General features: G+C 36.7%; 1 protein-coding gene across 2 annotated transcripts; it reads left to right on the top strand.

Annotated features, from left to right (window-relative positions):
* The first annotated feature begins 660 nt into the window (after positions 1–660).
* Positions 661–17,530, top strand: LOC119082336 (voltage-dependent calcium channel type A subunit alpha-1-like). 2 transcript variants are annotated; one of them, XM_037191844.1, is made up of 33 exons: positions 661–1,112; positions 1,168–1,283; positions 1,339–1,494; positions 1,569–1,795; positions 1,854–1,957; positions 2,021–2,136; positions 2,191–2,250; positions 2,309–2,395; positions 6,622–6,801; positions 6,924–7,440; positions 7,497–7,585; positions 7,651–7,888; positions 7,945–8,247; positions 8,312–8,587; positions 8,789–8,935; positions 8,993–9,194; positions 9,255–9,419; positions 9,521–9,631; positions 9,691–9,774; positions 9,830–9,869; positions 12,691–12,884; positions 12,941–13,032; positions 13,100–13,319; positions 13,383–13,510; positions 13,573–13,641; positions 13,784–13,917; positions 13,992–14,200; positions 14,478–14,659; positions 14,728–14,737; positions 15,977–16,077; positions 16,146–16,510; positions 16,572–16,720; positions 16,785–17,530. In XM_037191844.1, the coding sequence occupies exons 1-33, from the start codon at positions 688–690 to the stop codon at positions 17,091–17,093; spliced, it is 5,805 nt and encodes a 1,934-aa protein (XP_037047739.1). In that variant the 5' UTR covers positions 661–687; the 3' UTR covers positions 17,094–17,530. The 2 variants fall into 2 exon arrangements, with proteins under 2 accessions (XP_037047739.1, XP_037047740.1); XM_037191845.1 differs by lacking the exons at positions 14,478–14,659; positions 14,728–14,737.
* The last annotated feature ends 272 nt before the right edge of the window (positions 17,531–17,802 follow it).

The following is a 17,802-nucleotide window of genomic DNA, read 5'->3' as shown; positions in this document are numbered from 1 at the left end:
AAACGTTATTTTAGTTGTAGGTTTTAGCACGGCAGAGTAAAACCAGGCAGGAGCAGTAAAGTTTTCGAATGCCAAATAAGGGATCTAAAAAACGCTATGAAAATGAAGTCAAGTGAACAAAAATTGAATTCATTTTATTCGGACAGTGTAAGACTACTAGGTACCTACTCCTGCCTGGTTCATTTTACTATGCCGTGGGCTTAGTACCCTTGCTCATGTTTCACCATCAAGCTAAGTTGCACTGAGTGCACTCTAATAATTTATCTACACTTTTCTTTTTCTTTGGGTTTTGCTTCAGGGAGAGAAAAGTAAAACTCGGCATGTTTTATAATTTGAAAGCGTGTGGCTTCTAATTAATTACGTTGAACAAATGAATGTCTAGATTTGTATTTTCTGAATTTTGGCTAGGCACGCGCTCGGAACGGCAATGGGAATAAGATTTTAATTTACTAAAACCAATTTTGTGTGGAAGAACTTCAGTTTTCTCTCTTTGTGCCACAAAGAACCAGCGTTACAATAGTACCACCACTCTTTTAGTTCCACTGTTGTTCGTAAAAGGGGAAAAGTTTTGCGAAAAAAAAGTGGAACTAAAATTATGGTATTATTGTAACGCTGGTCCACAAAAAGTGCTAAAAAGCTCATAATTATCTTATCAGATTACCCACAACCATTCAAGACGCACCCAGCATGACTGAAATTAATCCAAACACGCCGAATGCAAAAAGCATTCCACAACCCAAGGATATACCAATAGTTACACGGTTATACAAAATAATTGTATTGCTGGAAGATAAGTCCAGTTCACTGTTCATATTCAGCGAGGAAAATATTGTACGAAAAGCAGTACGAGCGATAATCAATTCAATGGTATTTGAGTACACCATATTGGCTACAATTATAGCCAATTGCTTTGTCATGGCAATGGAGGAACATTTATCATTTAAAGATAAAACGCCACTTACCGAAAAGTTGGATAAAACGGAAATCTACTTTTTGGTTATATTCTCTACGGAAACGTTCCTGAAAATCATCGCACAGGGTTTCATTTTGCATCCAGGTTCCTATATGCGAAATGTTTGGAATTCGCTGGATTTTTTTGTTGTCACTACGGGGTTGGTATAACAATTTGTAGCTTCGATTAACATTTAACGGTTATAAATGGTTTAGAATCATGGCGGAGATTATGAAGTGGATGACGGATGGCAAATCTGGGAGTTTGAATTTTAAAGTCTTAAAGTCGATTCGAGCGCTGAGACCATTGAAACTGATATCGGGTGTTCCAAGTAAGGATTTCGATTTTTGATAGACAAAATTACACTCAATGTAATCTTTTGAAAGGTTTACAAGTGGTCATGTCGTCGATTCTGAAGGCGATGGCACCGCTACTACAAATCGGTTTATTGATTTTATTTGCAATCGTCATATTTGCAATCATTGGGTTGGAATTTTACTGTGGAGTTTTGCACAAAACCTGTTACAGTCGGGAAAAGTTAGGTCTGTGTTGCCTCCCTTCTGTTGTCCGATTTCGAGCAGGAGGATTACAGCATCTGTCCTATAATTATTTACAGATGAAATTGTTAATGAAGGAGATGATCCTGTTCCTTGCACTTCTAATTATACGAGCCTTGACGGCAGTCCGCCTGGATTTTCTTGTGAAGTTTTCGAAGACAGCACTTGCTTAGAGAATTGGGATGGACCGAATGATGGAATAACCAGTTTTGATAATATTGGATTGGCTATGCTAACAGTTTTCCAATGCATTACGATGGAGGGTTGGACGTCGATTATGTACTGGGTAGGAAAACGTTAGTTATGGTTGCTTGAACTTAAATACAGAAATCTTTCCTAATCAGATGAACGATGCGGTGAACCCGAATTGGAATTGGTTGTATTTCGTTCCACTGATTGTGATTGGCTCATTTTTTATGTTGAATTTGGTACTCGGAGTCCTTAGTGGGTATGGTTCGATGTTGCGACATTGAGTGTTTGTTTGTGAAACTAACTAATTTCTTCGAAAAAGTGAATTTGCTAAGGAAAGAGAAAAAGTCGAGAACCGGCAAGCATTTCTGAAACTTCGAAGGGACCAGCTAATTGAACGAGAATTCGATGGTTATATTGACTGGATTTGCAAAGCTGGTAAAATTTTTCACTTTTCAGCATTTCGAACTTGAATATAATCGGTCCTTTTAGAGGAGCTTATTTTGGCCGAGGAAAGAACCTCTGACGAAACGAAGAGACATATTGTTGAAGGTAATAATAATATAATTTGACCTATACAACCCAGCGGGTACGATTTAAATTTCCATAGCTCGCCGAAGGGCAGAACGAAAAAAACTAACCAAATTAGGAAAATCGAACGACACAGAAGATGATGAAGAAGAAGACGACGACGAAGGTATTTTAACTTTTACTATCGTACCTCTCTCATATTGTCACAGCCAAAATGTTTTCTGTAGACTTAAAAAAGAGAAAAGGTAATTCTGAAACGACGCCTGGGATAATAGGAAAAGTACAGGAATTTCTTATTTTGTTTCCTTTGTTGCTGTACAATTTGTTGAACTGCTTGAAAGCGAAGAAAGCTTTTTACCCAAAATTTATTGAATAATAAAAAACATTGGCAGACTCGTATTGCGAAGCTGTATGCAACCATTTAGACCGCAAAATGATCCACAAAATTTTTTTCATTTTTAAAAAATTATTTTACGTCATTCGTATCAATGGACAGTCGTGTTAGACGTGTAAATCATCAGAGGAAGGTAGAATTCCAAGATTCTAAAATTGCTTACCCTGCAACCAAAATGTTGATTCATTTTAAGACAGCATTATAATTGTCGAGTAACTCAAACTCAAATCTTTAATAGCACGGCATCGTAAAATAAACCAGATATTCATAATAAAGCTATGATTACCTACACTCACACGGTGTGTACTTGATTTTCGAAGTGTGTACACACTTTTAAGACGAATAATATGAATTGAATGACACTATTTTATTACACTGTTTTGTACACGTATGGACTAGCGTCACGGGCGCTATGCTAACGTTCGTCTATGATTGGTGTTGTGTGAGGCATAACATCTTTATTTTTAATTATCGTTCCTCCAGATTTCTTCGATCCTATTCATTAGACTGTTTTACTGATCTTTCCAAGACATCAAAACTAAAATTTGAAGCTGCAGAAGGTGTAATGTGAATGTAAGGGGTTGCCGAGAATTCTTTTCATATGGGTCTCGACTCGCGTTTAATGATTTCAGATTAAAACTAGATGAATAATAGTAACGTCACACCTCAGCAACTGTCGCGCGTACATTTATAACCAAATCTAATAAATTAAAGGTTACTTCATAGCACTGCTCCTAGCACGAACTCTCATTTTTCCACGTCAAGATATCATGACTCCTGTTTTTACGACTGAAATGCAAAGCCTATTCTGATTACATAAGCCCCCTAATATTTCTTATGTTCATGCTAGGAGCAGAGGTGTGGTTCCTTCCAAGATCATATAGGTTAGACACAGTTCGCATGAAGAAAACTCTGAAAAGTAGGAGCTATAGGAGTTAAATGGGTCTACTTTTACCATGCTGTAAGATTTGTGGAGGTCACGTAGATAGCCATTTTATAGTATGTGCAGCAACATACAACATTTTTCACGAACTGTGTTTTCAATGATCTTATGAAATGTCAAATTTCATCCTTATAAACATAACCTAATCATTTTGTGTATGAAAATACGTAGGTTATGTTGCTGTCGATAAAATCATCTGTGTTGAGTTCATGTTGCCAAATTCGTGTTATCAGTATTTTATTATTTTAAAATTGGTAAGCAAGAGAAGTTAGCCTTCAATATTTCAAAATTGTAGCAGGCTTTTAGAAATTGGTATGCGCCGAACATTTGGGGCTACCTATTGCTGCCATTTATACCGCTTTGTTGTTTTTTGTAAATAATTGCAACTGAAACACAATTCTCATTTGCAACTTCTAATCGCAGCGAATTTGAGCATATAGTTAAGTAACTCCGGTATCTTTCAACTGATTTCAGTTTCCGTGGGAATCGCTGACTTGTATTTTCTGTATCTTATATGAAATTGTGGATTGTTTGGCTTTTATTATATTGCCAAAAGTACTCATGCGATTAAAATGTGTCTTTTCTATCAGCGCTAGAAAACAGCTGTAGGTGAAGGAGATGCAAAAATGAGGTATACACTTGAGTAAAAGCTCAGAAATTGTGCATCAAAACGAAAATATCCTTTAATTTCAATTATATTCTTCGTTAATACTATCAGCTGCTTTTGCTATGAAAGAAAATCGAATTGAAGTTCTTTGCATCTTTATAGCTAACTTTTGTAGATTTAGACATACAACGAAAATAGAAGAAGCTTTTTTGACATTTGAAAAAAGGACGAAAAGCTTGCGAATGCGGAAGCAATAAGTCTTCCGCTTATTTATCAGTTTGTTTAAACCATGAAAACTCCGTTTCTATTGTTTGAACAAACTCTAATCTAAACGGCGATTTAAACGGCGTAAGTGCGCGGTGGCCTTTATCTGTAACTATTTTATAAGAGTTTCCCTTCCTTTTCAGTTTCTTTAAAGAAAATTATTAGGTTCGTGGTCACGCAACTCCAAATTGCTCACATTATTACAGCATAGCTTTTTAGAATTTGCACAATTTTTTTCCAACATTCCTTACCTCGGCTACGCCTAGATCGGTAAATTTCACACAAGAAGTACCATTTCCATCATTTGCCCCATTGCCAAGTAAGGTTCAAAAACTTGAGGTAAAGTTTCGGCTCCGTGAAGTAAAGTAAACTTTTCCTCACGTTTTTAAATAAAGTATTCGAATGCAGTAAGGTTCTTAAGTAGTTCAGAATTATTTTCTTTTTATTTTATTTAGTAACTTAAAAATAATTACTGCTAAAACAGAGAAGTAAATGAAAAATTTGAGAGGAGCTACTTTCGAACGATTTCAAATTTCAATATAAACAGCGCAATAATGTTGCAAACTAAAAATTAAGCATTGAGTGGCGGTTTGCCGAAATTCAAAAGCTTTTCTATAAAGTTTTGATATTTCTTGAAGAATTAAGCTTTTATCGTCATTTCATTCATTATTTATTGTAGTAATAATCAGTTAACTGTCGTGAACAGGCCAATTTAGTACACGATCAGTTGTTTAATTTATGCTGCTATATTGTATCCTGCATCAGTTGAGTAATTTAATAAGTAACGAAAGTAGGTCTGCTGCCGTTTAACATTTTTTATCTCTCATTTACTATGGAAGAATGAAAAGTTCTATATTGGCGATTTGCACTTTTATTAATCGATTTAGCTATTTATCAGCTACATTATCTCATGTAGAATATAGTTCATTAAATACACGTCATATAATCTTTCCTCTTCAGAGGGAGTATAAGTAGTATTAAATTTTTTTCTTGGAAGAGAATGGAGAGTATACGCAAAAAAAGAAGAATTGGAGGTTGTAGCTTGTAGTAGATTTTTTTGTTCTTATTCACATCAAGCCTACAATGTTTATTGCACACGGTATGTGTGTGTACTTGTAATGTTTGCCTATTTACTGCGATAAAATACCACACCATGCACAGTTTATACTCGACATGCACCCGGACAATCGCTCATACGCGTATGTACTGCACATGTCTTGTAAAAACTACAGAGCATTGTAATGTAAGGTAAGCGAGGTAGTAGCTGACCGGCTAAGCAATTTTTCAACTTTGGTCATCAGTATCTCAGGATGATTTCGATGAAGCTAAGTTTTTCCTTCGTCAGAATTTAATTTGATCTGTTCCCATTCCGTAGAATATCAGAACTATTGACAATTAATTAATTTTTATTGTAAAAAACTGATTTTACTGAAGCACTGTTTTTGATGCAGTAGCTGACCACTAAAAAACGGATGTTTTTATACCTGACCAGTCTTGTTGCAGTAGTTGACCGCTACAAAATTAAGACATTTTTCGCAATAATTTCGCAATAATTTCGCATTATTCGACACATTTTCACTCTTAATTCACTGATATTAACCAATTTCAATGATAAAAACTCATAAAAACACAAAATATCAACGAATTTTAATCACATCATTTTGTACACAACAATGCACATGGAAGGTGAATTTGTCACATGAAGAAAAATGTACGGAATTTGGTGCGGTCAACTACACAAACATGGCATATTTTTGATGCAATGTTTTGACCACCATGTAATTAATCAAATATTAACTTTTAGACGCTATTTATGTTAATAATATTAATTGTCGAACTATTTACTACCTCAAAACACCAAAACTTTGTCCATTAATAATTCTTTTGTCAATAAGAAATGTGCAACTTTGTACTGAGATGGTGCACTGGTTTCATTTTATGGTTTTATCAAATAAGTAAACATAATAATCGCATTATTTTCATGAAAAAATTAATCTTTAGGCTCTAAAGATTAATTATAACGTTAATTTGCGTATTTTCATTCGTAATTATTTTCCAAAACTGATAAATAATGTAGCTGGTCAGGTACACCTGCAAGGTCAGCTATACCCTCGCTTACCTTATACTTATTGGATTACATCTAACAAAATTGCGCTCTAACGAGAAAATATAAATAATAATCAGATAGAGCGAACCGGAAATGCAAAGGCTTTTGGATGGCTGAAAAGAGACTGCGTTACTGGATCAGAAACACTGTCAAGACGCAATTTTTCTATTGGTTCATAATAACTCTGGTATTTCTGAATACTGCATGCGAAGCTGTGGAACACTATGGTCAACCGGAGTGGCTGACAATTTTTTCGGGTATGTGCTCTGTAAAAATAAATAGTATAAGCGTCACGTAGTGGTATCCTGTATAAAAACCGAAATTTGTAAGTTAATTTTAAAATTCTGTCCCAATAATAAAACTTTTCCCATACATCTAGAGGTGGCCGATTACGTTTTCCTCAGTTTATTTGTTTTCGAAATGGTTGTTAAAATGTATGCTATCGGTATACGTAAGCACTTCCAATCAGCGTTCAATCGTTTCGATTGCATTGTAATTAGTGGCTCAATATTCGAGATGATTTGGTTATTCGGAATAGAAGATTCTTACGGCCTATCCGTCTTGCGAGCGTTACGTTTGCTTCGAATATTCAAGGTCACATCCTACTGGTCGTCTTTGCGGAATCTAGTAATTTCACTATTGAATTCGATGAAGTCGATCATTTCGTTGCTGCTGTTGTTGTTCCTGTTCATTTTCATTTTTGGTTTGTTGGGCATGCAGCTATTTGGTGGAAAATTCAACTTTCCCGACGAAAGACCCGATGCCCACTTTGACACCTTTACACCGGCATTGTTGACGGTTTTTCAAATTTTAACGGGAGAAGATTGGAATGAAGTCATGTACAACGGTATCAGGTCTCAGGGTGGCGTAGGTGGTATCGGGATGCTTTACTCATTGTACGTATATACAAAAGAAATAATTGAATTTCGAATCATTGTCGTAACGTTTACAGATACTTTATCATACTGACATTATTCGGAAACTACACTCTGCTTAACGTCTTCTTGGCGATTGCTGTGGATAATCTAGCCAGTGCGCAAGGTAGGTCTTACAGAATGTTAACTTTGCATTAAAGTATCTTTAAACCTTTTCTTCGTTTATCATAGAACTCACAGCGGCGGAAGAGGAACAGAAGGAAGCGGATAAGGAGAAACAATGGCGAGAGTTACAGAAAGAAATTGAAAATTTGAAATCTGGCGAAGAGTCTAAGATCAACGAATTGACGAAACAACAAGAAGCATTCAAACCCGTAGAGAAGGAAAATTCAGCAAAGGACGACGATGAAATCGGACCTAAAGAAATGCTACCTTATTCGTCAATGTTCTTTCTGTCACCTACGAATCCGTGAGCTTACTAACATTTCTAAGAGTATTCCTCCTTATTGCATCGAATTTATTTAGCGTACGTCGCTGTGCCCATTGGATAGTAAACATGAAATATTTTGATTTCTTCATAATGTTCGTCATTGGATTGTCATCGATTGCACTGGCCGCTGAAGATCCGGTTGTAGAAAACAGCAAAATCAATGTATTTCTGAATAAGGTCGACGTTGGATTTACAGCAGTATTTGCCGTTGAAATGGTGCTGAAAGTGATCGACTTGGGAATCATATGTCACCCGAAAAGCTATTTACGCGACATTTGGAATATCATGGACTCGGTGGTTGTCATCTGTGCTATTGTCAGCATGGCGCTGGAGGCTAAGTAAAGTCGTGCTAGTAATTGCATCCGATGTGTATGTGTCTAAAGTTCGTTAATTTTATTGCAGTTCGGATACTGGTAAGAAAAGCGCAGCAGCTCAAAAACTATCAACCATGAAATCGTTGAGAGTGTTGAGAGTTCTACGACCGCTGAAAACCATTAAGCGAATTCCAAAACTGAAAGCAGTTTTCGATTGTGTGGTAAATTCGCTGAAGAATGTGGTCAACATATTGGTGGTGTATATGCTGTTCAATTTCATTTTTGCTGTGATTGGTGTCAAATTGTACAATGGAAAGTTTCATTACTGCACGGACGAGAGTAAGAAAAACCAAATCGATTGCAAGTGAGTATTTAATTTTGGTACCACACCACATGCAGATGATCGTTCATTTGCTACAACTAGAACGTTTTCCAATCCAGTGAAATCATAATTTCTTCCAAAATGAACGGAGGAATTGACTAATGACGATAGAAAACCTTATGCTAGCTCTACTTACCATTTCTCTGCTTACACCTCAAAGACACGCTAATCACTTTATTTCAGTGGCTATTTCTTTGTGTACGAAGGCAAACCGACACACATTACAAAAATGGAGAAACGCATATGGAAAGTGGAAAATTTTCATTTTGACAACGTGCTAGCTGCAATGCTCACACTGTACGCCGTACAGAGTACAGAAGGATGGCCAGTGTAAGTCGTTTGTCGTCATGCAAAAAAAATCGTTCAAATCCATTTCATCTAATTTAGAGTACTGAAAGCGTCTATGGACTCATATAAAAAAGGCGAAGCGTCTGTTCCCAACTACCGCATCGAAATGTCCATCTATTACATTGTCTACTTTATTATCTTTCCGTTCTTCTTCGTCAACATTTTTGTTGCGCTGATTATCGTTACGTTTCAGGAGCAAGGTGAAGCTGAACTACAAGAAGGAGGAATCGATAAAAATCAAGTGAGTGATTGAGCATCCCAAAAGCATGCAGAAAATCAATTTGCTTCTATTTTTCGGCAGAAATCATGCATTGACTTTGCGATCAATGCAAGGCCTTCGGAACGCTATATACCGGAGAATCAGGAAACCTATCAATATAAAGTTTGGAAATTTGTGACGTCACCAGTGGTCGACAATTTTATTTTGCTGTTAATTGTTATGAATACTGTGACTCTGATGATGAAGGTAATGCAAAGATGATCCGATTAGAATTCTCGCATTCTCAACCATCTAGGTGTAGAATTTGTAATTTAGCATTTTTATGATGAACATTTCATTCGAAACAGGTTCATGGCCAGTCGAAAGTGTTCGAAGACGTTATGCATTATATCAATTTGGTGTTTACCGGGCTCTTCACCATTGAAACCGTACTGAAAATCATTGGATTTGGTCCTAGGGTTAATACACTGCACAACATGGAAAAGAAATTGCAAAACTAAAATTAATCAAATTTCAGAAATTCTTCAAAGATTCGTGGAATGTGTTCGATTTAGTGACAGTTGTGGGAAGTTTGATAGACGCAGTTGTATCGTCGATCACGGTACTCTCTCTGAGTCTTTTAAAAACATTTTTTCCCTAATAATCGATTGTTTTAGAAAAACGGGCAGTCAAAGGATACTAAAAACGTTGCCGACGGTATTACAAATTAATTTAAAAAACATAATCAAGAAACCAAAAATCATGAATTCGGAACGTTAGTCTTTTGATTAAAATTCCAAATTCAATCTCATTCCGGACTCAAATTTGAGCGCCGTCGTAGACTAAATGTGAAAAAGCGGGGTCGAAGGGGACATGCAAATGCAACATCTCCGTTAACATCTCCGTACCCATCGGTACTTAGTTAAAATTGTAGAGGGATTCTTCTGAAAAACAGAAGACCGAAATCGGACGCATTTTCTACTGGAATTTTTTATATGTGCCCAGTAAGGTATTCGACCCCAGAACCCAAACCCACTTTCAAAAAAATTCTTCGAAGCTTATGTGGCTGGTAAGAGGTCATCAAAAACCGAAAACTTTCACTTTTCTTACAAAAATTTCTTCAGTTACACGAGCTGTACAGGGTCGTGTGGGGTGTCATTAGAAACGTAATTGCATGTACTTCTGGAGCAAATAGAGTCTTTTTGGGCTTTCAACCGAAAAAAGAGTGAAAACTTACACTTTTCTTACAGAAATTTCTCGAGGTACTCGAAACGTACATGGTCGTGTGAGGTGTCATTAGAAAGGCATGTACTTTCAGGGAAATTAGAGGTTACGGAAGTTTGGTTGCATCTGCGATTCAATGTAAGCACTTGAACATTTCAACTTCTCATAATTCGTCGTAGATGCTTCCAAACCCCAATAAAATCCTATTTGCCCTGAAACAACATAAAATTACCTTTCTAATGACACCCCACACGACCATGTACGTTTCGTGTATCTCGACAAATTCCTGTAAGAAAAGTGTAAGTTTTCAGTCTTTCTTCGGTTGAAAACTTCAACTGTATATATCTCAGTGTAGATGAATTTTAAACCCAATAAGACCCTATTTGCACCGGAAATTCATGCAATTACCTTTCTAATGACACCCCACACGACCCTGTACGGCTCGTGTAACTGGAGACATTTTTGTAAGAAAAGTGAAAGTTTTCGGTTTTTCATGACCTCTTACCAGCCACATAAGCTTTGAAGAATTTTTTTGAAAGTGGGTTGCGGTTCCACGTACGCTTCGAGTACCTCGAGAAATTTCTGTAAGAAAAGTGTAAGTTTTCACTCTTTTTTCGGTTGAAAGCCCAAAAAGACTCTATTTGTATTTTAAAGTCGGAATAGCTCAGTTTAAACTGAGCTATTCCGACTTTCAAATACAAAATTATTGAAGAAGCTCATAAAAAACTACAAAAAAGACTCTATTTGCTCCGGAAGTACATGCAATTACGTTTCTAATGACGCCCCACACGACCCTGTACAGCTCGTGTAACTGAAGAAATTTTTGTAAGAAAAGTGAAAGTTTTCGGTTTTTGATGACCTCTTACCAGCCACATAAGCTTCGAAGAATTGGGTTTGGGTTCTGGCCACATATAAAAAATTCCAATAGAAAATGCGTCCGATTTAGGTAGGCTGTTTCTCAGAAGAATCCCTCGTACCCCACATTTGCGTGTCTCGTATTTCATTTTTGATGATATCTTTTCATCAGAATCGTTTTTGAAAAATGTACGACCGCAATTCCGACCACAATGTTTTTAGCTTTACAAAAAAAGGTTTGGTTGTAGTCGTTTGACCAGCTCTGAGAAAAGTGAGCAGTTTAACGAAATTTTCATAAACTGCTACAAGCTGGTCAAACTGCTATAGCCAAATCTATTTTCTGTTGAAAGCTAACACAAGGGCTGTGAAGTAATGAAATCCAGAGTAATATTACTTCACGACATAATGGCAAAAAAATCCTCTGAGGGAAATCAAATTTTCTTCGATAATAATAGTACATTATTTACCAATGGAGCAAATGATGAAAATGGTACTTCTTGTGTGTTTACAGACCTCGGCAAAATTCACACAATAACTACCATTTCCATCATTTGACCTATTGGTAGGTAATGTACTTCAAAAACTTGAGGTAAAGTTTTGGATCTGTGAAGTAAAGTTAACTTTCCCTCACGTATTTCAATAAATAACTGTTGCGTTACAGATCGTAAGGGCATCTGCATTGGTTGCTTCATTGCTTAAACATTGCAAATAAGAAAGGAATCGTTCCAGTTGTTTTTTTTTAATTATATGTGATAAAGAAAAATGCAAAAGCAAAGGCAAGGGTCCATCGTCTTGAAGTTCACTATGATCGGGTTTATCAAATGTATGCAGTGGGGCCTAGTAATTAGACAACCGGAACGATTCTTCTGTTATTGAAGATAGAGCAACGAAGCAATAAATAAAAATGCTGCAAAAGGGTTAACCTGTTACAGACGGCAAGCATATGACCAGTATCAACGCACTTGAAGCATGAGTGGTACTCTAAATTAGGGTACTGAAACTGGACAGTGTATCGAACAAATTTTTGCACTGTAAAATAGGTTTGTTCCAAATAGCTGTAAACACGAACTTTGACAACCCAAACCACGATGATTTGATCCATAGCAACGTCGCCTACGAGATGTTTCATACAAATACGGCAACGTCGCCTAAGTGATTTACACACAAATATTATTGAGGTTATGGTTCTATGGAACTTTGACAATTCATACAGCCTTGGAACAAACCTATAATTCGGACACTTTTTTCATACAAAGTAGTACTCTATTTGACAGCTGTCATTAATAGCACTTTTGCTTGAAGTGCGTTGCCAGTATTATTATCGGGCCTATCACTTCCATCGATCAAAATATTTCTAAATATTTGATTTTTTAAATATTTAAATCTTAATAAAACTCGAAATCAAATTAATGTTCATGATCAACAATCAACATTATTCATCAAATTGATTTTTGCGTAGCTGTTACTGCTGCAATTTCAAGCAAGCTCGCTTTCCTGCGACTTTTTCGAGCTGCACGCTTAGTTAAGTTAATGCGCCGTGGGGCTACCATCCGAGTATTGCTATGGACGTTTGTGCAGTCATTCAAAGCTCTCCCTTACGTATGTTTGTTGATTGCAATGTTGTTCTTCATTTATGCAGTTGTTGGCATGCAGGTGACGTGGGAGCCGTCGTTAGAATTACACCAAAATTCAGTTTTATCCACTTTCAGATGTTCGGTAACATTGCGATCGATCCGGAAACTACGATCACTAGACATAATAACTTCCAGAACTTTGGCAAAGCGCTCATGCTCCTATTCCGGCAAGAATTATTTTGTCAGAACCTTCTAGAGCTGATCAATAGTTAATCATTGTTATAATTAATGCAGATGTGCAACAGGTGAAGCGTGGCCGAATATTATGATGGATTGCAGACAAAATCGATCATGTGAACCCCAGCCAGAAGAAATAGAAACGAGTGTAACGACTGAAGCGAGTGAAATGAGTCTAACGACTGAAACGAGTGCAATAACTGAAACGGGTGTAACATGTGGGTCACAGCTTGCGACATTATATTTCGTGTCGTTCATTTTCTTCTGTTCCTTTTTAGTAAGTTGTAGAACTTCGTCTATTCCACTTTCAGTAATTTTAACATTAATTATCCCGGCACAGATGCTAAATTTGTTTGTGGCTGTTATCATGGACAACTTTGATTACCTGACCAGAGATTCAAGCATATTGGGAGCGCACAATTTGGACGAATACATTCGAGTTTGGACTGACTATGATCCACGTGCATCGTACGTAATTCCTTTCTATTTGAAAACTAAAAGGGAAACATCAAATTCTTAAATCGTTTCAGTGGAAAAATCAGTTATAAGAAAATGTATGAAGCATTGCGTAACATTCCTCCGCCGTTGGGTTTCGGGAAGTAAGTTGAATTATTGACTGTTTCTTGAGAGAATAAAATCGCTTTCAAATTGTTTAACAAAGCAAAAGTTTCATGATCAGATACTGCAAGAGTTGTGTCGATCCTTGTTGTAATTCTAAGAAAAGTTTTTTTTTGTTCCCAGACAATGTCCGAGCCGTTTAGCGTATAAAAAGCTAATTCGCATGAATATGCCAGTCGATGCAGATGGAAAAGTGAATTTTACGACTACATTGTTTGCGTTAATACGGGAAAATCTGTGTATACACATGCGACCTGGTAAGAACAAAAATAACTCTGGAAATGTAGAATAGTTAAGCGCAACTGACTGATTTTTGATTTATTTTACGCAGCCGAAGAAATGGACCAAGCCGATGAAGAATTGCGTCATACGATCACACGTATGTGGCCACTTCAGGGACCAAAAATGGCTGATTTGTTGGTACCACCACGGGAAACGTTAAATGGGACAAATATGACGGTCGGGAAAATCTACGGCGGATTGTTGATTTTGGAATCTTGGCGTACGTCTCGATTTGGTCAGACTAGTAGCGGGTTGCAGGTGAGTTTTATAACTGAGGTTGTGAGGGTGAATTATGACATGATTCTTCACGTTGATTAAAAACCGGAGTTTATATCTTCGGCATATTTGATTTCCTAATATTTTCTGCTTATGCCTGCTCGTGTTTATTGAAATTTCGTAGTTTCACGTTTGCGTTTCAGTTTTTAGAAATTAGTTCTACTGATCTTTCTACGCTTTTCTATACTTGTTGCATGTTGTCTCTTTAAATTTCCTGAATGTCTTTTTTTAAAGAAAACAATTTTTATCCAATACAAAGTGTGAGAATCAGAATCGTACAATCCTCAAGTGTGTCATGAATTTTACAACACCACGAAGCTCGCCCGATGATGTTGACCAAACTAGTGCTCGAGATCCAAACGATCAAACGCCAAAAGGTCCACTGAAGTTAAAATTGAACGACTTAGTTCGTAGAATTTCGCTTCGCACTATGATTTTAAGGTAAATTTTGCTTTACTCAGTCGCAAAGCGCAAATTTTGTTCTCAAATTTATTCAAATTTTCTTCCAGGACACAAAAGGTGATTTTTACAATTGTGTTTTTTGGTGGTATACTTAATACATCAAAATAAATGCAGCACTTTGGGAGGTCGTGATTTTAGTTTCTAACTCTTGCTAGTGTCGTTAGTTACCGTCAACGGATTCCGTTGATCGGAGATTTCTGACAGCAAAGTTAACAGACAAAGCAGAATAACTTCAAGGAAAGCACAGATCGTCTGCCATTCATCGGTTATCGACAACAACAGAACACACTTTAAGCTCTGGCTAGTGTTTACTTATATAGCAAAACAAACGCTTTGTTTAAACAAATGAAGTAAAAGAATTTACAAAAAAAACATCTATGGTCATGGTCAAAGCTTTATTACTTGAGACGGATTGATTCCGTAAACATTCCATTAAATTTTGTAAATATTTTCGAGAATCTGATTGTTTTAGGAAATCTTTGGTAATTCGTTCTCAAATATTAGAGAAACTGGTGATGGCAGGCAAGGCCTATTTTATTTGCCGATTTTATGTTTCGATAAGTAATTATTCGATAAATTTCAGTAAATAGCTTATCAATAATAAGTGGTGGGTGGTGGTAATACTTTGAAGTAATAGATTGAATGTTTATAATGTCGATATATTTGCAGCTTGTAGAAGAGTAATAAATAAAATTTGTAGGCATGTCGCATATTATGTGGTAGATTAGCAACGATTTATCCAATATATTAGATCATCATTACGCACACTTCACGGAACAAGATCCTCAAATTAATATTTTTTAGACTTATAATTTGACTAGATTTTTTATTCATTTAATCCTTTTGGAAGATGAATTGGACCTTTTTCAATTAAAGATTTTCGCCAAAAAATTAAGGTGGCCGATGAACCTCACTTTAGCCGAATGTCAAACCAGTAGATTGTACGAAAGCACGATACTCGTATAAGAAAGGAAACTACTAATGATACCCTGGGTTTCACATTCGGCTAAAGTGTGGTTTCCCAGACCCCCGATTATTTAATCCTTTTCAACTGTTTCGAAAAGCTTCGGGATTTTTATCTTTTTATTCGAATTTCGCTTCGTTAGAATTGCAGTTTAGTAGCCAGCAGTAGAATTGAATTAGCTACGCCGTTAATTTCAATTAATTTCGAGTATCTGCTTGTATGCATGACGTAGGTTTTATGCTCCAATGAAATTTAACCGGATTTTTACTCGTTAAACGCCAGATTCAGGAGTCATCTTTCTTTTCGACTAACGAAGTCTTTATTACACTTAGATCTTCAACGTGCACAAGACACATAACGACGAACACCAGCCTGATGACGATCATCTCCACCCGAACAGCGTCAATTTACAAAACAGGCGTACAAGCACTCGGTATTGTTAACATTAGATGCAAAACAATTTTGTTAAAAACTTACTGACTGATTTGCGTCTATCTGTAGGCCACCCCATTCTCGGTCGCCAAGTCCTGGCCTGCTAGAGGCAGCTGCGAATGTGGTTGACTTTATCAAAGACGAACGATATTACCGCAGTCGTCGAGGTTTCCCACATTCCCGATATGCCAAAGGAACATCGTCGGCATCAACGAGCCCAGAACCTTCACCGAATCGATTGGTTCATCAAGATGGTAATAGCAAAATGTACGCACGACGGCCGCCACTTCGACGATGGCGCAGGGGAACCACAACGTCAAGTCCGTGTTATAGTATGACACATAACACGTTCCAGAATCATGTGGAGTCGTATGACGAGGACTGTAACGTGCTCAGTGGTCGTTCTCGTACGCCGAGTCCTGGTAAACGATTTGGTATATTGACTAAACTTTTACAGCACATCTGCTTTCGGATAAGTCTATTCAATCTTTATAGGAAATCGATTTACCAATTGGACTAACATATCCTCTTCTAAACCAAATAACGGAAGAAAATTGCCTCCAACACCGAAACAGCCTTCAACTTTACAAATTCCAATCAAATCGACCATGAATTTTCCGAGATTAGATAATAGCCCGTCGACTGTGAGTGAAACTGGTAACTGAATTTAAATCTAAATTTATTGTTTCGTCTTCTTCTTATTTCCAGTTGCTAACTCACCAGCCTACCCTACAAACCTTACCAGATCGGTTAAATAATAAATACAATTCATTAAATCGCACACCGTACGAAGATATTGAACGCGAGCTGTACGAACAGGAACGGGACGTAGATAGCGAATTTGACTTTAAAAATAATGAAGAGCCAGTTACGGTCCAAGGACCGTTATCATTCGAAGAAGCCTTATTACTATCTCGACCAATTCGTTCAACGTCTGTTGTGTGGAATGGTTTTAAAACAAGCGTTGTCGGTTACTCACCAGATGATTCCAAGTTAGATGAGGATGAATGGTGCTAGCCTGATTTCAGAAGCTGGCCAGTGTCACTTTTTTATTCGAAATGTTTGCTAGCAAAATTAATGTTTATTTGAATTTTCTTTAATGCTTTGTGATGAGGGTGGACGTTGAGTGGGGTAATGTTTGTTTATCCCACGGTTCTCCATCATAACTCAATTGTTAACTCAGTAAATGTTCTATTCCTATATTAAAAGTCAACAAGTTTCATTAGTTAAAGATCGTGAAGGCAATCTGTTGAGCATTATGTGTGTCATGGAACAGAAGGCAGAGTTGTTTATTTTAAGTTGCGATTTGCAAACAATAATTCATTTTACGGTACCACCGATGTCTATGTTCAGCATAAAATCTTTTGCACTACGCTGATAAAAAACAAATTTATAAATTTTATAAAATTTTCAAATCTCTAGTCTAATTTGTATAAATGTTTGGTGTTGTGTTACAAATAAAAATTCTAAGCAAAAATTTGAACTTTGATTATAGTTTAAAAAAAAACTTCAGGTGGAAAGATATGAGAACATCCATATAAGACGTCCGCGATTCAGTGTTGCCCGTAGAAGTTGGAACTCAAGAAAAACGAGTCTTTGGAAGTTGAATTTATTTTCTACCCCGATCTATTTGAAGTTCGGTCATACATTTGACACCTTAGAAATTCATATTTAATTCATATTCATTAAAGACTTAAGACCTGTATGGCAACACTCAATTCCGGAC

Source organism: Bradysia coprophila, unplaced genomic scaffold (assembly GCF_014529535.1).
Source record: "Bradysia coprophila strain Holo2 unplaced genomic scaffold, BU_Bcop_v1 contig_415, whole genome shotgun sequence".
NCBI lineage: Eukaryota > Metazoa > Arthropoda > Insecta > Diptera > Sciaridae > Bradysia > Bradysia coprophila.
This window is presented reverse-complemented; position numbering and strand designations above follow the sequence as displayed.

Coding starts and splice junctions, on each gene's coding strand:
- LOC119082336 (XM_037191844.1), top strand. CDS start 688: ATGACTGAAATTAATCCAAACACGCCGAATGCAAAAAGCATTCCACAA. Junction 7,441..7,496: donor ATCGGGATGCTTTACTCATT/GTACGTATATAC, acceptor TAACGTTTACAG/ATACTTTATCATACTGACAT. Junction 13,511..13,572: donor GACTATGATCCACGTGCATC/GTACGTAATTCC, acceptor AAATCGTTTCAG/TGGAAAAATCAGTTATAAGA.